We start from the raw sequence: 25,415 nt of genomic DNA, 5'->3' as shown, positions 1-25,415 counted from the left end.
TGCCTATTTTCATTGTCTTTGTCTTGTTATTGCTGACCTCATACCATATCTACTACAACAGTTATTCAATATAGTCGAGGAATCTTGCAGACTTGTAGCAGATTTATTTAGAAGTATAATATCATCCGCATAAAGCAAATAGCTGAGATTAACATCTCCAATTTTAATATCATGTTTAATACCACTCTTTCCTTCATAATGTGATCCATATAGATGATGAATAACAGACAAGGATGATGTACATCCTTATCTGACACCAAATTTAACATTAAACCACCTTCCTGTACTTCCTTCAATTCTAACTGCTGACTTAAAACTCTAATAAAGACTAAGTATTGTTTGATATAATTCACCATTAACAACAATATAACTGTAGTGTTTTGAATAGTTTTTCTCTTGGCACCTTGTCATATGCCTTTTCCAGATCGACAAAACTTAAATACAGGTCTTTGTTATATTCCCATGATTTCTCAACTGTCTGTCGTAAATTGAAAATCTGATTTTGAGAGCCTCTATTTGCCCTAAATCCAGCTGGTTCTTCACCAAGCTTCACTTCCACAATCCTTCTCTACCATTTTTTCTCAAGTATACTTGCATATATTTTACCAGGAACACTCAATAATGAAATACCTGTGTAGTTCTCACATTCAGTTTTATTTCCCTTTTTATATATGGATACTATGAGAGCTCTACTCCAATCATCGGGAATTCGTCCCTCTGTCCAGGCTTTCTGAACTATGCAGTGCAGCCACTGTAAGACTCTTAGACTACCATACTTCAGCATTTCTGGTCGAATATCATCTACTCCTGCTGCCTTTCCACATTTCAAGCATTTGATGGCTTTTTCTACTTCAAGTATGGATATGTATTCCTGAAGGCATGCCTGGTCAGTGTTTTTTACCACTGTGCTGTCATCACTGCTTGTTTCATTTAGCAGTTTTTCAAAGTAATTACTCCATACTTCAAGGATATCATTTTCTCCTGTTTTCATGTCACTTTTATCATCTCTAATTCTTTTTACAGCACTTTTTCTCCATTCTGAGCTTCTTCAACAACCTCCAGAATATCTTGCCACCTTCTTGATATTTATTTTCTATGTTCTTACCAAAGTCTTCGCATGACTTCTGTTTAGCCTGTTGCACACAGTGTTTAGCTTTCTTACATTTGTCTCTGTATTCTCTAAGAGCACAAGCTGACTTATTTGCCAGGAACTTTTGATATGCTTTCTTCTTTTCTTTCACTGCCTCTTTAACTTCCTGTGTCCACCATGGAGTTCTGATTTTTCTATCTTTGCAGACAACCTCACCACATGCCTCTCTGGCTGAATCAATCAGGGTTTTTTTCAAGGCTCCACTGAATCTCCAAGGTTTGGTTCCTGTTCTCAAACTCTTTCATTTTTTCTTGAATAATATTTGTGTATTTTAGTCTACAGTTCACGTCTGAGAGCTGCTCAACTTTTATTCACATTATAACTTTCTTATAAGTTCGTCTTTTCAATATGAAATTCAATTTTATCCTGCTCAAGACTGAATGGTGATCACTTCCAATTTCAAATCCTCTATTCACTATAAACAACAACATAGTCAATGAGACTTTTCTTATTCCTTGCCTCTTCTCTCCATGTGAATTTGTGCACATTTTTATGTTGGAACATTTTGCTAGTAATAACCAGTCCATGTCCTGAACAGAAATACAACAGGTATTTGCCATTATTATCAGCTTTGCTCTTTTCTCCAAATTTTCCCAAAATATTTTTTGTATGTCTGACAATCATTTCCTACTCTACTATTTAGATTCCCAACATGGACGAACTTTTCCATTTTCATTGTTTCAGTTGCTTTCTCTAAAGCCTCAAAAATTTCCTCCACTTCTACCTTAATAGAACCTTCTGTGGGACCATAGGCACATATAAGTCTCATTGTCCAGTTCCCATTCTGATATTTGCCCACATCACTCTACTTGAGACTGCCTGCTATTCAAGAAGATTAGCCTCGTATTTAGTGTTGAATACAAAGGCTACTCCTTCTTTTCCTTGATTGTCATTGCCTGAATATAACATTTTGTATTTATTGCTCAGAAAGATCTCGCCAGTTTTTGCCTTTTTTTGTTTCATTCAGCCATATTATGTCATTCTGGTACTTATCCAATTCCTCAGCTAGCTCCATTTCTTTGCCATTCAGGCCTCTTATGTTGATAGTACTGATCTTGAACTCAGGTGGGTTTTATTATTGTTCCAGTAGCTGACTTTTCCTAAACGCTAAAAGTTAAGCAAGTTTGAACGCGGTTAGTAGTTGGAAGGAAATCAATCGTTCAATGTGGTTGGCACATTCTACCTCGATGAGTTTTTGGACTCCCTGGAGGTGTCACATAATAATAATTATAATTATTATTATTATCATTATGTTGTACATGCAAAACTTTGGCAAGATGGGCAGTGCTGGATGGCATAGTGAGGAAGACCCAGTTAGAGGGCTTGCAAAGTTCAGTGTTGCAGAGAGTCTTCTTCATGGTTTGGAGAACAGCTTGAAAGGTTTGTTGTTATACTGTGCAATGTCAGAGATTGTATCCCTGGCATCCTACTTTCAAGTACATTTTACTGCTTGCAAGTTTGTGGATATTCATGTGTAAATCTGTTGTAAATAGGAAGTCCTAGCACTGAATCCAAAATGCTCTCCAAATATTAATCTTTCCCTCTTTCTCTCTCTCTCTAGGTGTTCTTTGACAAACCGACCATGTCAACAAACTTCTTTTGTTATGTTATGGGTTTCATAATATTTTAATAATACATTCATTATTAAAATATTATGAAAACATCTGCTGTGTTATAGTAAAATTTCAGTTTAATATAAACCAAAATAATCACTCGATTAGTGTGACTTCAGCATATACTATGTGGATTGTAATGTTGTTTGTTTCTTTGCATATATGTATATACTCCAGATGTGACCTTGATATGAAGGTCAAAACTTTGGGTGAGTAATTTGGTTTATATTAAACTGAAGTTTTGCTATAACATGGTAGTTGTTTCCATAATTTTTTAATAATGAATGCTGATCACAGTATAACTATGAAAGAAAGGATTCTTAAGAAATAACTGATGTAAGACACAAACAAAAAACTATTTATTTATAAATATTTATATAAACACAAACTATTTATTTTTCAAACTCTCAGGACCCATTCTGATATCATATCATTTAAGTATTGTTTAAATGTTTCCTATGCACTGTCCATATTCTCTCCATCCAGCAACTGATCCCCTGTTGTTAGATCGTACTTTGTGACGATAAAGATACTTAATTCTGAATGTGACATCACTACTTTCCTTCTGGTCAGGGATTGTAAGATTTTCCCTGGGTAACAAACCCTAACAAATTTATGTTTATACTGCGCCAGTTAGAGTTATTATATCTCAGAAATATTCGGGCCCTCTCCCAAAATGTTGCAGTCGTGGCCCCTTCTCTTTCTTATTATAATCTCTCTTTGCCCTTTGTCACAGTTTGTAGTTTAGTGAGTGGTAAATGTCGCTCTCAAACACAAATTAAATATCAGGATTCCAAATGATAAAAACATAAAGTTTTATTTTACACTAATAGAATACATTAAACATGAAATAATCAATTTGTCAGTTAGCTTAATTAGATCAAAGCACTTTTAAATAATATTACATGAAAATCTCATAAATTGACACATCTATCATCCTCTAAGGAAAGCATGCACTTAGGTAATTATTACAATTTTATCTAGACAAGAATCTCTGGAGAAACAGCTAAGGTAACATTTACTTACTAGATTTAGCAAGAATCACTTTCAACTCTACTATTAGATACTGGAGATCACGTGATTCCACACACGCACAGGTGTACAACAATAGAACTTTAACTCGGACTGTAGTTCAAGCTCGTAATAACTGTAATTTACAGTCGAATATTATGACTTTATAACTGTATAGCTTTAGAGTGTGTCAATGTTAATTTCTTTTAATATCTTTCTATGTTCTTATCGCCTGATGAAGTCGTTCTTGACGAAACATGTTGCGTTTTTTCAAATAAATGTCATTGTGTTATAATTCTTGGGTTTTAAGTCAGTTAATTTAGAAAAATGAATATATATATATATATATATATATATACACACACACACACACATAATGTATCAATTGTAAATTCATACATCAAACAATTGAAAATAACCGTAGTCTCAGAAAAGCCAAACAGATGGTTGCAGTCAAACTGCAAGATTGGACCATAACCAGAGATAGATATACTATAGCAAAAAAGAATTGAAGAATTTTACTCAGTATTATATCAGGATGATGAATTAAATGAAAAAGAAGAAAACTATTTCATAGTTGTCTTCTTCTAGAAGTACCACAGATTCTACCAGAAGAAGTTATGTGGAGCATATGAAGCTTGCAAAATCGAAAAGCTGCAGTTGAGAATTGAGTTATAGCTGAACTTCTAAAAGCAGGTGGAGAAATGATCTACAAAATCTTAGCAAAACTATCTACCTTATGTCTGAAGAAAAATGATGTACCAAGCACATGGACAAAGGCTACCCTAATTCTGATATATAAAAAAAAGTCATATAGGTGAGGTAGAAGACTTGACAAACTACCGACTCATCAATCTACTATCAGTGGTTTACAAAGTGTTTACAAAAGTCTTGGCTCATAGGCTTTGTACGACTCTAGACCTAGCACAACCAAAAGAACAGGCAGGCTTTCGAAGTGGCTTTAGTACAATGGACCATATTCAAGTTGTACAACAGGTTATTGAATGGAATAATGAATATCAGTTACCATTATGTGTTGGTTTTATTGATTATGAGAAAGCCTTTGATTCAGTAAAAACTTGGGCAATATTTAAAGTATTACGAAACCAACGAGTAGAGGAGCCATATGTCAGGACCATCAAATCATCATACGTCAATGCCACAGCAGCAATTCGTTTCAGTGGAAACATCTGTACTGTGGAAATCCACAGAGGTATAAGACATGGTGACACAATATCTCCAAAATTATTCACAGCATGACTAGAAGAAATATTCAAACTTCTTGATTGGGAAGGGTCTGAAGATAAATGGAAGATATTTAAGCCATTTATGCTTTACAGATGACAGTTATCTTTACTTCAACTGCTCATGAATTACAGACTTGTATCCATGAACTTCAAATTGCTAGCAAAACAGCTGGCCTAAAAGATAAACCTAAAGAAGATCCAAGTTATGTTCAATAGCTATGTCCAACCAAAAATAATAAAAATCAATAATGATGAAATTAAATAAGTAGATCATTACATATACTTAAGACAACAGATATCAGTGGAACAAAATATCATAGATGAAATTAAAAGACTCATGATTCTTGGGTGGAAAGCATTTGGAAAATTACATTCAATATTCAAAAGCCAACTACCATTATGCCTGAAGAGAAAAGTTTTTAACCAATGTATTCTTCTTATATTGACATATGGATGTGAAACATGGGCACTAAATGCAAAGGAAATTCAAAAATTAAGAACAACACAATTTAGTATGGAAATAAGTATGCTTGGAATCACAAGACTGGATCACAAAAGGAATACATGGATAAGCAATCAGACCAAAGTCTCTGACATCATAGGAAGGGTAAAACATCTGAAGTGGCAATGGGCTAGGTATATTGCTCAAAGACATGATCAACGATGAACAAATGAAGTACTGGATTGGATTCCATGAGAGGAAAAACTACCATGATGCTGGATTGATGATATCATCAGATTTGCAGGAGTGACATGGGAAAGGATAGCCATGGGCAGACAGTTTTGGATCTTGGAAAGGCCTTCATCCAGCAATGGATTTACAATGGATGATGATGATGGTGATATATATCTAATATAAATATATATACAATATAAAAAAAAAAAAAATATATATATATATATGACCTGTGCAGCATTGAATTGAGATCCTTTATCCTGTTCCCATCATACTACTATATTCAGATTCTTTTGTAGATTCATTCATTATCCTCTTCCCAGCTTACTTTCAGTAAAATTAAGCAGAAGAGCTGAGGGTGCACAGTTTCCACATACCTGTAGATGGGATTGGAATATTATCTAATCCCAATTACTCCAATTTATGCAATAACTTCTGCAAAACTATTGAGAACTATTGTGCATTTTTCCTACCCAGCTGAAGGTAAATAGGTCTACTTCTTCTTTTCAGCCATTTTCAGTCCATGGCTGGATGAAGGCTTTCTCCAGCTCTTTCCATCTCTGTTCTTGGCTATAGTTGACCAAATTTTTTTTAAACAAATCTTGACAGTTCATTGTCAAAATTTGGCTATGGTTGACCAAATTTTTTTCAACAAATTTTGACAGTTCATTGTTCCATCTTCTTTTAGGATGTCCTCTGCCTTGTTTCCCTTCTTTTGGAATCCACTTTGTTGGCCCATCGCTCATCTTCTCTTCTGGATAGATGTCCGGCCCATTTCCATTTTAGTCGCTTGTGGTAAAGAATGATCTCTGTGATACAAGTCTGGCTTCTTATCCAGACGTTTCATTTCTTATATTTTCTTGTGATGCCTAGCATTAGCCTTCCCATTTTTCTTTGAGTTGTTACTAGTTTATTTGTGAGTGCTTTTCTCAGAGACCAAGTTTCACAATCATATGTGATGACTGGAAGAATATACTGGTTATATGTCTTCCTTTTTAAACAGAGTGGGACATCCTTATTTTGAAAAATAATTATTTGTAAATAGGTAAGTCCAAAAAAAAAAAAAGTAAGTCATATAAACAATGGTTAGGGAGTGGCAAACATGGGATAAGACACTATTTTTAAACAAAAATATATGGTATTATAAGAAGCACATATGTAAATCACACATGTTAATAACTTTAAAAAATTACTTTAAAAAAGGCATGTTTTTTTAACTATTTATTTTGGTATTTCAACAAAAGGGATGCCTGTGTAGCTCAGTGGAAGTTCCGCTTGCACCTTCTGTGCTAGGCCTTCCAAAGATAGACTTCAAGTTCAAGTTTAGTCACTGACTGGAGGAACTTTTTCTAAGCCTTTCTTCGACCAGTTCCCGAGTTAGTTAATCTCTGGCATGGGCTAGCAGGTTTTTTGTCCCATAAACAAAAGAAAATTGACCATAGAACCCACATTATTTCAGACAGTAACATATCCTGTTAGGATTAGGTACCAAGAGATGGCAGCACTTGTTTGCCAGTCTCTTCATTGTTGGCCACTTATAATTAGTCATAGTCATGGGCCAGTTATCTCTGATTGGCTATCAGAGGAGATTGAACTGCCCACTCAGTCTCCAAAAGCTAGATAGGGTTAAAAGGCCTCACCTACGCTCTGTAAGGGAATGAAAGGCATCAGCTGATTTAATTTTTGATTGAAATTGTGCCTGTGTGTGTGTGTGTGTGTGTGTGTGTGTGTGTGTGTGTGTGTGTGTGTGTGTGTGTGTGTGTGTGTGTGTGTGTGTGTGTGTGTGTAAAAGATTCTGTCACTTCTGTGATCAGTTCACTCCTTTTTTTATCAGCAGGTTCCTAGGTGAAAATAATAGCCATTCTGATTATATGAAAAAATAAAGATATATGTGTGTGGGGGGGGATGTATTTTTAACTATTGAGTAATGAAATTGATGCTGTAGTAAGCTTCCTTAGTTTCTTATCTACTCTGAAGAAAATTGCTGTATTGAAATTTACTTTAGAATAATTATTTGGTAAATTCTATATATTGCTAAAAAGAACTCTTGTTAAATTAATTTTTTTTTGTCTTTGTTTTTCTTTTTGTGACTTTCATAATTTAGGCTGAAATAATGTCATTAGTGAAAAATACACTGGTAACCATGTATAAAAATATTTTTATACATACCATTGAAGTGATTAACCTTCTCTCTTTAAAGCTATCTCTGAAAACATCAATATTAATTAAAAGGAGTAGCGATTATTTTTTATTTCTATGTTAAGTATTTAGTTTTTTAATACTTTGAATTGTTAGTAGATAGCTCAGCCATTTTATAAACTTTTAAATAATCATTGCATTTCTCAATCTGAAACTGAAAGATCACACTTTCAGTCAGAATTAGACATCCACTCTCTTTGTAATCACTGTGTGTATATATATATATATAATTCTTATATATTTTATTTTTTTACTTTATATACTTTATATTAGAGATTTAATCTAATTTCCACATAAAAGGTTTTCATTAATAGTACTGAATAATGCATTTTGTTTTTTGACTGAACAATCAAACTGAAAAAACACAATTGTTATGACTGTCCAACTGACATTTCCAGGTAGAGCATTATCAAAAAAAGGGATTAAAAGCATGGTGTTCCTGACAATAAATGAAATTAATGCTGGTGATTAAGATATTGTGATATTTGGGGTGTAGTTCAACTTCTAATTTGGTAGGTACAAAAGTATAGTCTGTTTTTTTATATATTAATATTTTATTTTGTAGCATGTACTTTAAACACTTGCAGAAAAAATTAATCAGAAAAAGTATATAGTGCATTAAATGAATTCTTTGATATTTCTTATATTTGGTTTAGACAATGAATCCAGATCCTTATCGAGGAATATGGGGAGGTTCCTACTGTAGAGATTCTCCTGTACAGACAAACAGGAAGTGTTCCTGTAAGGCAGATCACTGTGAGGCTGCTGACAATTATGTAGATCAACTGAATGATTTATTAATTCACTCTCTTCCTGCAAAAGGAGTTGCTGCATTCTTTGCTGAAAGTATTCAGGTAAGAATTCTGATCAAAGTGTAACCAATATGAAAACAGATGATGGAATATTTATCATCTTTATAAATGATGCTGCATAGATACAGAATTGAAATATGATATTTTTGTTATTATAATAATTATTTCTCAGGCATTTCCATGGAGTCAGGCTCATTGTGCCTGACTCCATGGAATCAGGCACAATGAGGCACAATGAGACAATCAGGCACAATCCATCAATGTAAACAATGGTTAAAGTGGGTCTCCACTTTAACCATTGTTTACATTGATCAGCACTTGAACAATGTAACCTGGCAACCCATTCCACTCATATACCATTCTTCAAGCAAAAAATCTAATTGTAACACCCTCGCTAACCACACTCTTATGCAATTTCCAGATGTAACTTCCTTCCCCTCTTGTTCTCCCTTCCTGCCATGTATGGGAAAAAAAAATATTTGGCCCCAATCCTATAAAACTCCTTTAATAATGTATATGCTTCTATCATATCTCTCTTATTCATTTATCAACTAGTTTTTGAAGCCTATAAACATTTAACCATGCTACAGGCCAAGACGTCTATAGACATCAAGGTTATCATGGATGCGAAGTGCACATTAAAATTGTAATATCATTGATATTACATTGAAATATATGAGGATACGAAGCATATGAGGATGTGTATTTGATCCATAATGGCCGGTAAGGTGGTTAATCTGTTTCTCACCTCTGAATCCTCTCCACTGCTTCTTTATCTTCACAGAATCCAGGGGATCAGATCTGTATGCAGCAGTCCTCATGTGGCCTTATTAAAGTCTTATAAAGGGGAATAATAACCTCTTTATCCCTACTTGTCATCATGCAGGATGTGCTATTTTGGCTACCTTTGCTATTTGTCTAAACATCAACTGTCTGTCCACAGTAACCACCAAATCCCTGGCCCTCATCAATTTCCTTCAATTCACTTCCATCCATGCAGTATGCAGCTTGTGATCATAAAAAAAAATAATGCCCTTTTGTGGGAAGTTTTCAGTATTGAGGCCACATTGTAATATAAATAAGGAGTTTATTAAAAATAAGCAATTAAAACATGACAAGTTTCATGCATCATAAGACTTACATCATCAGGGGTAGTGGTACATAAAAGTTTTACACAACAAAAGCCTATTAACAATTAATTACACACATTAGATGTGTTTGATAACTTCACAACTGTTAAATAATTGATAAACCAGAATACAAATGATAAATTCATTACTGTCTGCATGTTGGAACATTGCTTGTTGTTCTTATTGTTTTCTTTGGTATCACGTATTCTATATCCTAGGTCCGTGGTAATTAAATTTTTGATGAAAGCAGATCATACTTGATGTAAAATTAAGCCTTGATTTTTATTGCATCATGTAGGGATCCTAAGCATTTGCGAGGCTTTTTATGCTCTTTATTCCTCATAGGGCCATCTTAGCCCTATCATATCTAACTTTTATAGACTGAGGGGAAGTCAATTCCTACTGTTAGCCAATCAAAGATAGCTGGTCCAAAACTATGACTTATTTTAAATGGCATTCAGTGAAGAAAGATGGACAAATGGCACCATTTCATGATCTCTAATCCTAATACAGTGTATTATTGCCTATAATAGTATGGATTCTATGGTCAATTTTCTTGAGTTTACAGGAAAAAACTAAGTTTCTGCAAGAAAAAAAACTGCTTTTCATGCCAGTAGTCAGTCACTAGAATCAAACTCGGAATGTCTTTCTTCAGGTGGCCTAGCAGTATGGATGAAATTGCCATTTCCATTGTGGTCTCTTCATCCCAAAGTGCATGACCTTACACTTGGCCATGTTAAACTGGTAATCATTTACCTTTGCCCATGCTGTCCATTGCTTTAAGTCATCTGCAAAATCTCTGCGTCATCTTTATTGACTATCACTCTTTCCAGTTTTGCAGCGTTGGCAAATAACTGAATATTTCCCCTTAAATTATTTTCTGTATTACTGATGTATAAATTAAACATCAATGGTCCAAGTACTGACTCATACAGTTGCTGTTGGTTACTTGCCTTCTCATGGACTCCACCCCCCCCACTTTTTGATGTCTGTTCATTAATTAACCACCCTCTTATCCAAATTAGCAGCTTCATATCCATTCTCATTTGCTCCAGTTTATGCAGCAGAGTTCCATGTGAAATCCTGTTGAATGAAAAAGTCCAGCAATATCACTAAATAGCCATTTCTTTTACCCAACCCAATTGTCACTTTATCATAAAAAAAATAAGCTGATTACCAAGGCAACACTTACTTTTCACAAAACCATGTTGTTCCCTATAAAGTATCATATTCCTCTCCATCAAACTTGAATTCTGTCTTTTATTGACTTTACTGATTCTGTGTCATAAATAAAAACTTAAACTTATATGTATTCAGGATTGTAAAAAAATTCTTAATTTTTAGATTTAGCTAAGCCTCTGAAATTCACCAAATATTATATGTTTTGCTGTTAGCTGAAATTAAAATTGAGGATTCATTGAATTTAAATATTAATGTAATTATTAACTAGCTGCTTGAGACTTTAGACTTGAACCTTTCTAAATCCACAATTCATATTTATTGCATGTAGTTTTAATTACCACCCAAACGTGATGTATTGCAAGATATTAAAAGTTAGAAAGGAGATGAGGCTTTGTATATGAAACCAAAATATGATGTGCTGATAGGATGACTCACACTAGATTAAGAAGAAAACGTTTCCCTTTCTAGCTAAGCAAGTGGCTTAGATTTCTGTGACTTTAGATATCAGTCCTCTATTTTAAGTATTAAATGTTCTTTACCTTAAGAGAGGAAAATTATTTCACTAGCTATTTCTATTATATACAAGGTGTGGCTATTAAATAATGAGACTGGTTTACAAAAATGTGGTTTATTATTACAATTGTACAACTTAATTGTTATCCCCTTCAACATACTCCCCTCCTCTATCTACACACCGTTGAATATGAATTTTCCATTGTTGGATGCAGTTCTGCAAGTCATAAGGTGTTATCTGCTTCAGTAGCACTGCCGTTTTCTCCTTTACCTCATCCACTGACTGAAAATGGGTGCCCTTCAATGCAGATCTCAACTTTGGAAAAAGGTAAAAGTCACATGGAGCTACATCCAGTGAGTAAGGTGGATGATCTAACACTGGGATCTTCTTATCAGCTAGATACCACTTTACAGACAGTGCACTATGGGCTGGAGTGTTGTCCTGATGGAGAATCCAAGCATTGTTCTTCCACAGATTGGGTCTCTTCTTCCTCACTCATTCTCTCAGCTTGGCCACAACCTCAAGGTAATAATGTTGGTTAACTGTCTGACCTTCTGGTATCCATTCAACCATTACTATGCCATTGATATAAAAAAAAATGATCAGCATTGCCTTCAATTGTGACTTGCTCATTCTTTATTTTTTAATTCTTGGTGACATGGGAGTTTTCCAGGCATCAATTCTCTCTTTGTTTCTGAATCGTACTGGAAAATACACATCTCATCACATGTAGTGATCTTCTCCTGCAAGTCCAGCTCCACTGTCGGCTGTTCCATGATGGATGAGGTAAAGGAGAAAACGGCAGTGCTACTGAAGCAGATAACACCTAATGACTTGCAGCACTGCTTCCAACAATGGAAAATTCGTATGCAACAGTGTATAGATAGAGGAGGGGAGTATGTTGAAGGGGATAACAATTAAGTTGTACAATTGTAATAATAAACCACATTTTTGCAACCAGTCTCATTATTTAATAGCCGCACCTTGTATATATACACATACATGCACATACACTATCTACCAATAAGTGTCTTGATACTTTAGCAATTTACAGTTGATATCAGCAGGTGAACCCTAATATTGGGTATGTCTTTGGTTTTGATCACCTCCTGCACCCTTTCAGGGAAGCTTTCCACCAATGTGTGGCAGACATCAAGTGGAATTTGTCTCCATTCCTCCATCAAAGCAGCACCGAGTTCAGCGACAGATCGAGGATGTGTTGCTCTGGACCTCAATCGGCACTCCATTTCATCCCACAGGTGTTCAATGGGGTTGAGGTAAAGACTCTGTGCAGGCCAGGGCAGTCGTTTAATGCCCATCTCTTCATACCATTCGATAACAGCTGCAGCTTTGTGGCATGGGGCATTGTCGTCTTGATAGTAACATCAGGTCCATTCCATAAAAACTCCACAGTATAGGCAGCATCTGATTATCCAGAATATCGAGGTACTGAGCTGCCTTCATGGAACCATGGACAACGACCAGTGGTTCCACTCCAAACCAGTTGAATGCACCCCACACCATTGCTCCTCCACCAGCAAACTTTACTGTGGGTACAACACACACTGTGATAACAAGCATTCACCAGACTGCCTCTACACTCATGCCCTGCCATCAGACTGGAAACAGGGAAACCTTGATTCATCGCTCCTGAGTACCGGTCAAGCAATAGAACGTGTGAACTTGTCCAGTTCACATGTTCTTTGCACTAGGCCAGATGAGCCACCTCATTCATTGTTTTGCTGTTCAGCTTGTGTGCGCTGGTCTTCCTGGAAACCCAGTAAATGGAGTTCTTTCTCACCATGGTGTTACTGGTGCTCTGGAACTTATCACAGATGATCTTTGCCAATTGTAGCCAGTTTCTGCATGCCACCAGGTTTAACACCCTCCTGTCCCTGTCAGTCATTTTAGGTGGCCGCCCTGGGTGTTTTCCTGCATTAGTGATGCCAGAACATCTCTATTTGTTGATCACATTGCCAACCATTGATTTTGGATGCTCCAGTTGAGCATCAATGGCACGTATGGACATGCCACCAATGTGACAGCCCACGATGGCACCTCTCTCTTGAAGTCACTGAGCTCACGTTGTGTTGCCATACCACCTATGTTCAATTGCTACAATGAAATACTGCTTCCTACTATCTGTATACCAGTTTTTATGTTATTAACAAAACTGGAGTGTTCCATATCTTCAAATAACAGGGGTGTCTGGACAGTTATTGTTAGATAGTGTATATATATATATATAACAAAAACCCCTCCAATTCTATTTCAAAAATTAGAAACAGCATACATAACTCATCTTCACCAGTGTGCCTATAAATGATACATTAGAACTCTGTCTTCTTTATTTTCATCAGATTGTGGGTCTCTTCAAGTTTGTAATGAATTCTAGATATTTTCTAGAATTCATTACAAATTTCTATTCTAGAAGCACACAATCTCTGAAAGTGTGCTTCTCGTTCAGCTGGAACGAGAAACACTGCAGACAGATAGAAGGTACTGCAATAGGTTGCCCACTTTCCCCAACTTTTATTTAGAGCATCTGGAAGAAAAAATTTCCACCATAAATCTTTCTTTGGCTCACATCAAGAATTGGATGTTTTCTTACAAAAAATAAATAACCTACACCCAAGAATCAAATTCTCTGTAGAAATAGAATGAAATGGAACTTTATCCTTTTTTTTTTGTTGATGTTTTCTTAAAAAGAGAAATAGATGGCACCCTGTAAAACATCAGTGCATCACTCAAACAAACTGCCTCTCTCAATGGTTATGACCTGAAAGTCACTGAAAATATCATCATCATCCATTTTTCTCCTAATTCCACAAGAAGAGATGATTCTAGGATATCTATCCTATTTATTAGCAGTATCTCTGAATATGTTGGTCACATCCTAAAGAAATTTCCCCATCTGCGTTTCTTCAACAAGAAATTTCTACCATCAAGCAAACTGCCTCTCTTGATGGTTAGGACCTAAAAGTCATTGAAAACAACTTCATCCTTTTTTCCCTAATTGCAAGAGACGATGACTTCATAGGATATCTATCCGATATATTAATAGAATTTCTGAAAGTGTTGCTTAAAAAAATTTCATATTGCAGCCATGCTTAAGCCTATCAACCAAAGTAGCTCCTTGTGACTTTCTCCCAAAGATAAAGTACAACCGTTATTGCTACTTGGAGTATATAAGATTCCTTGTAATTTCAATTTACCTTACTTCAGACAAACAGGCTGATCTGTTGTAAAACACATTTCAGAACACCAATCTTATAGTGAACTCAAAATGCACTACAAATCTGGCTTGCTGAACACGGAATTAATAGCACTAGCCATTGGATCCTTTAGAATGAAGCTACACAGAAGCAATCAGAAATTCAAACGTCTTTTCAGAGAAAGTGCTAGCATCCTTCACCAACCAAACTTCAATCTCAGTGATGAACTTTCTTTTCCCAAAATCTGAGAAAGACATTCACAAACGTGCACATTAGGATTCAAATCCACACCTGTTGGTTGGACAGAGTAAATTGTCCACTTGGTCAACCAGACTGGTCATATAAGTAGTTGCAGTCATACTTGTCTATGTTTCTTTTCAAAACATATATCTTATTTTTTGTCATGTTGTACCATCATTTTTTTATTTTGGTTTAACCAATAAGAATACAATTTGGTCGGCTAAATCCCAAATTGCCAGCCCATCCTCGTTCGTTCAGTATCAAAGTAGATACCCAACAGGGTGCACCACGAGAAGGTGAGGATTGGACATTAGGTCAGAAGCCCTGGTCGGTTCTCCGCATTCCTTTAAAGGCTATGTGGAGGTCTCCTCTCAGTTATACAGCTTTGACCCTTAAGCACCCCTCTGATTTGGAGATTTGGAGACTGATTTGGAGGAAAATTGTAGATAGGAAGTTAGTAATGATGTAATTTTTTCATGTAGTACTGTCATATCCTGTACACCCCTTGAGGGTACATGGCAGGAATTTGATGATGATGATGATGATGATGACATATATCTTAAATGAAACAACATATTATATGCAGTATTGTTAAATAAAATTATGTGGAACATCTGTCAGCATTTACTTGTAGATGCTGATAGATATTTATAGATATTCCATTTAGGTAGTCTCCATAAGTATACCAGTTTATATCCTGCATCCTGTATATATCTCTGGCAAGATTTTGCAATTTTTCATAATCGTTTTATGCATGTCGCCTATACACACTATTTTTTGTACCAGCTATATATTATTATTAAGGTTGCTTCTTCATATTTAATAACATAATTCATTTCATCCTGAAAATTGAAGTATAAAATTAATGAAATGTTAGTGAAAGTTACTAATAAAATATTATTGTTATTATTTTGTTAATTTTCAAATATATAGCCACCTCTCACTGCAAAATCCCTTTATTATGAATAGCATTTTTAAATGAAATTGAAAACCTGTATTTAATTTTTTTTCATTTTAGGGTGTTGGAGGTACTGTCCAGTTCCCAAAAAAATATCTTCAGAAGGCATATAAGTTAATACGTGAATATGGAGGTCTCTGCATTTCAGATGAAGTAAGGTGAAAATTGTTAAGGTTAAGATGAATGATTAGGGTGAAAATTAAATCACCTACTTTAGAATTGTATGAGTTAAAAGATTTTAAAAGATTACTGATATTGTAGCAACTATCAAAGTAAGGTAGACAATTTTTAACTCCTAGTCATGTTATTGAGTGAATATTTGATTTAAGATAATTTGTAATTTGCAACTAGAGCTCTCACTTTTTTTGTACATCGATTAGCATAACTTGTTGAAATTCTGGAAGTAATATGTTGGGTTCTTACCTCTGATCTTGATAAGTGGACTAGTAATTCTGCATTCCAGTTTTAAAAAATATAACAACATTATGATCAATTGTGACACTAGCAAATGCAGAGGAATCACAAAAATAGTTTGTTATAGTGGATAGTTTACTATACTGAATTTTTTTTAACATAGCATTGTATAATAGAACTTTCATTACATAGGCTTCTGTGGAGTGAGGAAATAATAGAAATGTGTTGCCGATATTCTTACGACATAAAATAGCCAGGATGAAAACAATTTATTCATTACTCGACTAGTTTTATGAAATTCATGTTTTCATCAGGAGAAGTATGTGAATAAACTAAAAAAATCAGGTTACAAGCAGATAACATGCACAATAGAATATTTGAAAATAGGAATAACAGTGGAAAGTATACATTTGCTTTATATAAAGATATTTGTTGGTTCATAGTATGCTGCTAACTACTGTTAACCGCGTGCATATTGTATTCACAGCAGACTATGAATCAGCAAATACCTTCATAGCAAATGCATGCTTTCGATTGTTATTCCTGTTTTCAAATATTCCATTGTGCATGTTGGCTGGCATATCTGCTCTCCAGTCAAAAGGCTGGAGGTTCGAATCCTGCCATGAGCATGGATGCTTGTGATTGTCTGAAAATACTAGTGGTGGAGAGTGGTAGATAGCATTGGTGTAGATGATGCAGTTCGTTGTAGTTGGTGGAATTGTAGAGTATGTGCCCTTCCTCAATGAGTCTTTGGACTCCTTGGAGGTGTCACATAATAATAATAATAATAATGTTTTCTGTTTGTAATCTCATTTTTAGTTTATTCACTCTTCTCCTGATGATGTGAAACACACGAATTTCATAAGACTAGCAGAGTAATCAATAAATTATTTCTATCTCATCTGTTTTATGTTGTAAGAATACCAGCAACACATTTCTGTTATGGAACTTTGTTCAGAACTTTTGTAGTATTTTCCTATAGTTGAGTGTGTTTATTATCATGGTGTTTGCTATATTGAGAGTAAACTGTAATATAGTAAGCTTGCAGTCCTAGCATGTTTATAGTCACACATATACAATTCCTACAATGTGATATTTCTATTGGCTAAATGGTTTTAAAGTTTGCAAGGTTTTTTTTGCTTTCTTAGATGAAAAATTGCATGGAGTCCTAGTTGATAGCTAATGTTTGAGGTGGATTAGTTTCTAGGCATCTTTATTAGTTCTAGCAGAGACGTGTTGCCTGTATCTTGGATATTTTAAATAACAGTTAAGATTAGAGTTTTTTTTTTTTTTTTTTTTGTCAATTCCACAAAACATTCTAAGCCTGCAGTACCATGGTAATCCAGAACTCTAACCTCTCACTGTAAAAGCTCATCTATCATCTGTGGTTGAATGCACATGATTATTTTAATAGGAATTTTATGTTTGAGAATATATTTTAATAATAATAATATTATTATTATTAATCATTCACCCCATGAAGTCACAGACTCATCTAGGAGGGTCCCTTATGTCTTACACACATCTCATCATGCCTTGCCTTAAACACATTAAAATTTTCTGTAGACACCATGGTCTCAGGAATGCATTCCAATCATTTACAACTCTTCCTGCAAAAAACCTGCTTCTCAATCCCTTACTCACACCTTTCTTATACAGCTTTCAGGGATTACCTATTGTTCTCTCCCCAATCTCCCACCATTTTATGAAAAACCTCTTCAATGCTAATCCTATAACATTGAATCCTATAGCTGTTTGTATCATTTGCAAACAGCTGCATATCTTGTGTGAAGCCTGTCCTAGCATCATTAACATACAAATTAACCAATAATAGCCCTAGAACAGAACCCTGTGCACTTTGCTAGTGGCCTTCTTCTTTTGGAAAATTTCCCTATACACAACCTGCTGGTATATATTGGATAGCCATTCAGCTATCTGGCTCATTAGTCTTCTATCCAATCCCATCCATTTGAATTTAGTTACCAGCTTGTCATGTGGCAATCTCTCAAAGGCCTTTGAAGAATCCACAGACGTACACCATTGTATACACATCTTCTTTATCCAGTGAATTCATTACCTTGTAGTATTTAATCATATTGCTTAAGCAGACCTCACCTTAAGCAAGCCATGTTGACTATAGAGAACACTGCTATTATCACTCCAATACTGACTTTTAGTTCTCACCAACCTCTGACACCTTAAATACAACTCCAGCACATGGATTGGGCTATAATTTGAAGCCCAAGTCTTATCCTCCCTCTCTTTGTAAAGTTGAATAATTTTGCTTTCTTTTCACGTTTGTGGGACCCTTTCTGTTGCAAGACTCGTTTAAACAGGTGTGCCTAGGGTGCTGTTAAATTCACTGTGGCATAACTTCAAAACATGCAGTGATATAGTGTCAAGTCCTACTGCATTATTAACATCAAGTTTACTTAATCACTAATATATCTCCTGCTCACTTACTGTCGGTCCCTTTTTCCATTTCCTCTACACATCAAACTCTTCATGAGAATGAAATACCTTGGTAAAGGTATTTCATTGAGTTCTATGAGTTCTCTCCTATGAGTTCTCTCCTCTTACTTCCCCTGGCTGGTTACTATGTAGACCATTTTGAAAAACATGCTGTTGACAGTACCCTTCTAAACTTTCTATCTGGCTAAGATATACCAGTGTATTCTCCACTTGACCATATGGCTTAGAGACATTACATACATTCCTCCTCTTCCACCTCAACTGCCATGACTGCAGAATTCATTTAATTACTGTCGGTCCCTTTTTCCATTTCCTCTACACATCAAACTCTTCATGAGAATGAAATACCTTGGTAAACTGCTCATTGAATACATCAACTATATTCTTTTACAGTATATTTGCCATTTATGCTAGTTACTTCATAATATGCAAACAGATAGAAGACTCAACTATGAGTTCTCTCCTCTTACTTCCCCTGGCTGGTTACTATGTAGACCATTTTGAAAAACATGCTGTTGACAGTACCCTTCTAAACTTTCTATCTGGCTAAGATATACCAGTGTATTCTCCACTTGACCATATGGCTTAGAGACATTACATACATTCCTCCTCTTCCACCTCAACTGCCATGACTGCAGAATTCATTTAATTACTGTCGGTCCCTTTTTCCATTTCCTCTACACATCAAACTCTTCATGAGAATGAAATACCTTGGTAAACTGCTCATTGAATACATCAACTATATTCTTTTACAGTATACAGAAAATCAACTTTCTCATCATTCTACCAGTCTACCATTGTCATCCATTAACGTCATCCTCCCATAGTTATTCTTTTGTCTACTGCCATATATCCAAAGGATTTTTCTCGCTAGGATTTTTCTTGGCTTGATTGGCTAGTTTATCCTCATACTGCAGTTTTGCTGTCTTTACCAACTCACTTTCCTGGCCTATCCTTTATACTCTTCATGCAACTGATTATAATAATTAAATAAAATAATTAAAAATTAATAATTAAAATCACTCATAATGGTCACCCTTCTCTTGCTCACTAAACCAATTTGCCTGTGCATTTTTTTTGTCTATACCCTCCACGGTCCCTAATCCAACTAAATATCTTATCCTTTCAACTTCCACCTGACATCATACTGCTTCAAAACCTCTTCTGCTATTTCTCCCCTCATATCTCAACCTTGTTCAGACGTAATTCCTTGCCATGATCAGCAACACTCCCCTTTTTTGCCCTTCCTCTCCTCATAAAAAACATCGTACCCTTCCATTTCTATTCCTGGGATAGCATTCTCATCCAACCATGTTTCTCTTATTCCAACTATTTTTGAGTAAATATACTCACTTAATGTGCAACAATTTATCTCCTTTATTTTTTCTGCTCCTTGCAGTCATAAATAAGCATAGAAATTTATTTCTTGATTTATAACCAGTCCTACCCATGCCCATCCTCATCTATGACTTCTCCACACCTGCTCCTGTCCATTCACCTTCATAACCCTTTCTGCTCCTTTCCAGTCTCTAAATTTTGCCATTTATGCTAGTTACTTCATAATATGCAAACAGATAGAAGACTCAACTATGAGTTCTCTCCTCTTACTTCCCCTGGCTGGTTACTATGTAGACCATTTTGAAAAACATGCTGTTGACAGTACCCTTCTAAACTTTCTATCTGGCTAAGATATACCAGTGTATTCTCCACTTGACCATATGGCTTAGAGACATTACATACATTCCTCCTCTTCCACCTCAACTGCCATGACTGCAGAATTCATTTAATTACACATCTTCCTAATATTCACTTTCTTTTACAGTATACAGAAAATCAACTTTCTCATCATTTCCTCACCCCCACATACTCAACACTAGCTCTAAGGATTTTGAGAGCTGGTAAAAATTGTAGTTAACAAAGCCATTCTCTGAACTATCCTAACCTGTATTCTAATCAGGCTTCTCTTATAGATGAAGTTAACCATATCCATTGCATCTTTTAATTTAATTATTATAATTCTAATAGAATTACCAAAATTCTTATTTCTCTCTCAATAGAGAACTTTAAAAAAATAATCTGTGCACTGCTTTAAATGCTCACATCAAGCTATCTATCTTCATTTGCTTTTTCTAAAAACACCCCCTCCCCAGTTCCAGTATATGTATTATATAAAGTTCCTTGTACTATAGACTTGAAAGATTTGCCAATTGCTATCTGGAAGAAAGCCTGAAATAGCATTGCCACCACAATTATGATCAGTTAGATCTATGAGAACATGCCATGAATACTATAAACAGTATTAAAAAAATAACTACTATGCTTGATTGCAGTAAATACAGACTTTAAATACTTTGGGGAGGGGGAATTAGTGCCTGATAAAAAAAAAAAAAAAAAAACTATTAAAAAAAATTGATAAATATGGTTGATTAAAACTTCCCAAGGTATGGAAACTAATTCTTAGACTTTTTGCCCAACAACCAATGCTTTCCTACCAGTACTGATAGAGAGAATCCTTCCAAGAACTTCACTCCTTGTGTTGTGTTCATTTCCATGAAACAAAAAAAAAATGAGCAGAGATTAGCTCTGTTGCTTTTTTAATGTTGAACCCATGCATGAGAGGTTAGTTAATCTATAGTACGTTAGTACTGTTGTATGGTATGAAAACTCATCTTGTCTAGGTAGTGGGTTGGGAAAGGAGAAACATGTTTACATTTGATTTAAAAAGCCTGTATATTGTATTCCTTAGGAAACATCAGGAGGGAAAAGACTGTTCCATACAGCAGTAGCAGGGATAAAGAAGGAGAAAAGAAACTTGTTCTGTGGGTTTCAAGGTGTACTGTGAAGGGATGTTGGGTAGCAGCTGCATGTGTTCCAATGGATTTAGTATTCAGTGGGAAAATTATTGATGCTATTTCAGATGAACATTGTCATGGAAATGTTTATAGAATACACATAATGCAGAAACCAAACACCTGTGCAAAAGTGGGAGGAGTGAGTTGGTAAGAGATGAGTTATTAATCAATCTAATTGTTCTCCTCTGTATTGAGTCAAGCATTTTGAGGGAGCTCTTAGGGATTCCACTCCAAATGTGAGAGCATTATTCAATAGCTGGGCAGATTTGTGATGTGTATAAGGTTAACAACTGTTCAGATGTGAAGTAATGTCTTGAGCGAAAGAGAAATTCTAATATTTTAGAATGCAATATTTGTGATGTGTTTATGCCAGGAGAGGCTTAATGTCAGGGTGATTCCAAGAAGAGAAATCTCATCTTGTCTGGAAATTTGAGTGTTGTCAAAAATAATACTGGGAGAAAATGGTTCTTCTTTTGTGAGAAATAAGACAGAACTGGGTTTTACTAGCATTGAAACTGACAGGGTTATCTGAACTTCATTGGAGGATGGCTTGGAGATCAAAATTCAGGGCAGTGGTGGTTGATGTTCTGTAGGTTGAGGTGAGGTGAGTTGTGTAGAGTAAGATTTATCAAATGAAAGGGAGGAGTGCAATGTGCTGTCATCTACAAAACTGTGTATTGGAATGGAGGTGAACTGAAGTAGGTCATGCTTACCTCAAGACTGCAATATTTTTTGAAGTTTATTATTGATATATCCTTTTATCCCCCCCCCCCTCTAGCTGAGTAACTGAAATTGTTCTTGCTAGAATGAAGGTCTTCATTTCCCACTCCCATTATTCAACCCATGTGATTTTGCAACAAGTGTGCCATTCTCAGTCTACACTGAAGAATGCAGCAACTGAAAATCAGCCATCAGTCAGAAAATCTAAATCTGACTTAGAAAGATCAAAGTGCAGAAAACTCTCCTCTTGTTTGCTGACCTATTGGCCAACTGGTTAACATACTCACTCTCCAACCAACAAGTTGTGGATTTGAGGATTCAATTCCCACTATAGAAATGGGGATTTTTGATTGTCTTCAGGTGGGTGATGAGATTTGAAAAAGCCTCCATTAAGCAGGGAATTTTTTAAAAAAATTACTTATCCACAGTATAAATGTACTATATGTTTATAACCTTGTGTAGGTGGGAGTGATATTTAAAAAATAGTAGATGTTACTTCTGGTCCTTGCAAAAGCTGTTATGCATGATTTCTATTCATGCTTCCTCCTTTCTTTCTGTTTCTCCTTCTCACATTCAGATGGTACTGCCATAACTACATTTGAAGGAAATCTTATTTCCTGTATCATCCTTTTCTAGATTCTGCATGGATAACCAATAGACATATCTTCTCCAACTATTGCCTCTTGTTTGGGAAGATCTAGATGTAAATTAATTTTTTTCATATGGTTAACCATTGCCTTGTTTTACTAAAATTGCCCTAAAAAAATTGCACAAATTATGAGTCTGTTGATGTTTCTTCCTTAGTACATTTTGTATTCAATTTTAGTACAACATATATTAATTTACACATTAAGTTGGCCTGACATCACTCTCATTTGCATTCTTGCTGTCATCAGTTGAAATTATCATGAGTACTGTGATGCTAACTCTAGCAGAAGAATCTATAGTTTTTTTTTTTGTGATTCCCACCCATGAAAGGTTGTAAACCTATAGTACATTAATTCCATGATGAGGTAAGGTTTTTTAATTTTTATTTATTTTTTATGTAATCCAGAAACTCTGCTCTAAAATCTACACATGCAACTTTTTGAAGCCGCTTCAGGTCTCTAATAAACATAGTGGTGGTGGTCTTACAGCGAGTGATAAAAGTAATCTCCTACCTAAAAACGTTTACAAACATCCATGCCTGCTACGGGATTTGAACCTGCAGCCTGGTTTCGCTGGAGAGTGAGTACACTAACCACCTGACCAACCAATCAGTCTTAAGTCAACACAGTTGGCTGGAAATTGTGTTTGATTTATGACATTTTTAATGAGAAATCCTCATAAGACAGTTTCATATTTGGGATTGCCTAGGAAATGTAATAAAAACAAAAATCATGATTTTTTTTAACACTTTGGACATAGTCAGATAAAAGCATAGAAAATTGACAAGTTTGATAAAATTCAGATTTACTGTTAGTGTATATGTAAATGCATGCTGTTATTGCTACTGAAGTATTCTTATTCCCTCTTCCTCATCCTTCTCTTCTTTATCTTCCTAGGAAAACACATGATTGTGTTATGCATGGGCTCAGTACTAAGTAGTAGCTAGTACAGTCATACCCCGACTTATGCGAATCTGGAGTTACACGGTTTAATATATGTACGTATTCCCATCCTGCTTCACGCTTCACCACTAGTCGTATCTTTCTGGCGTTGGCCGTATTTGCCAGTGTCGCACATGCTGTGAACAAGCACTGACGTGTTTCGGTCTCCATTCATACACGATTTTTATAGTCTACAAACCTTGCGATTGTTTAATGTTATGTTCTTGATAAAATTTTTATCAATAAAAAATATTAATGTCGTCCAAAGGAAGCAACTCTGATTCTTCTACAGCTAACAAGAAAAGAAAAACATTGACTTTGGAAATAAAACTCATCATCATCATCATCATCAAATTCCTGCCATGTACCCTCAAGGGGTGTACAGGATATGACAGTACTACATGAAAAAATTACATCATTACTAACTTCCTATCTACAATTTTCCTCCAAATCAGTCTGTTACTTGTCAAGACTCCAACATTATCAGATCTTATATTTCTATCGTCTAAGGCACTTTGTATCGTATCAATCCACCTATATCTTGGTCTTCCTCTGGGTCGTTTTCCTGCCAACCTGGCAGAGAACACTTGTTTTGCTAATCTTTCCTCTCCCATTCTATTTAAGTGACCATACCATCTGAGATTAGCTCTGCTAACGCATTCCTGGATGCTGACAATGTCAAGTTCTTTCCTAATATCCTCATTTTTAATATGATATTGCCATTGATGCCATCTGTTCACGCCTCTAATCTTTCTCAGGACTCTCATATCTGCGGTCTCTAGTCTTTGGTCAAGTGTTTTACTTCTGACCCAGCTCTCAGATCCATAAGTTAAAATTGGTTTGAACACAGTCTTGTATACAGCTAATTTAGTGTTCCGACTAATTTCTTTCTTATTCCATATGAATTTATTCAATTGACTTCCCACGATACCAGCTTTGCTGATTCTGTTGTCTATTTCTATATTTAGTTTACCATCTTCAGTAAAAATTGTGCCTAAGTAGCTGAAATGTTTTACTTGTTCCACAGGTTCTCCATTCACAACACAGTTGACATTTTCAATGATTCTGCCTATTTTCATTGTCTTTGTCTTTTTATTGCTGACCTTCATACCATATCTATTACAACAGCTATTCAATTTAGTCAGAGAATCTTGCAGACTTGTAGCGGATTTATTTAGAAGTATAACATCATCCGCATAAAGCAAAGAGCTGACATTAACATCTCCAATTTTGATGTCAGGTTTAATACCACATTCCTTCATAATGTGATCCATATAGATAATGAATAACAGGGGGGATAATGTACATCCTTGTCTCACACCAGATTTAACATTAAACCATCTTCCTGTACTTCCTTCAATTCTAACTGCTGACTCACAACTCAAATAAAGACTAAGTATTGCTTGATATAATGCCCCATT

General features: G+C 35.3%; 1 protein-coding gene across 1 annotated transcript in view; it reads left to right on the top strand.

Annotated features, from left to right (window-relative positions):
* Positions 1 to 25,415, top strand: part of LOC150100924 (alanine--glyoxylate aminotransferase 2, mitochondrial) — a 226,867-nt gene that overhangs the window by 118,229 nt on the left and 83,223 nt on the right. Inside the window, exons 7-8 of the mRNA XM_090401430.1 lie at positions 8,553 to 8,750; positions 16,008 to 16,100. Coding sequence (XP_090257556.1) covers positions 8,553 to 8,750; positions 16,008 to 16,100 — 291 coding nt within the window. The remainder of the gene's footprint in view (positions 1 to 8,552; positions 8,751 to 16,007; positions 16,101 to 25,415) is intronic.

Source organism: Typopeltis vanoorti, chromosome 12, assembly GCF_054136105.1.
Source record: "Typopeltis vanoorti isolate ZY-2024b chromosome 12, IOZ_Tvanoo_1.0, whole genome shotgun sequence".
NCBI lineage: Eukaryota > Metazoa > Arthropoda > Arachnida > Uropygi > Thelyphonidae > Typopeltis > Typopeltis vanoorti.
This window is presented reverse-complemented; position numbering and strand designations above follow the sequence as displayed.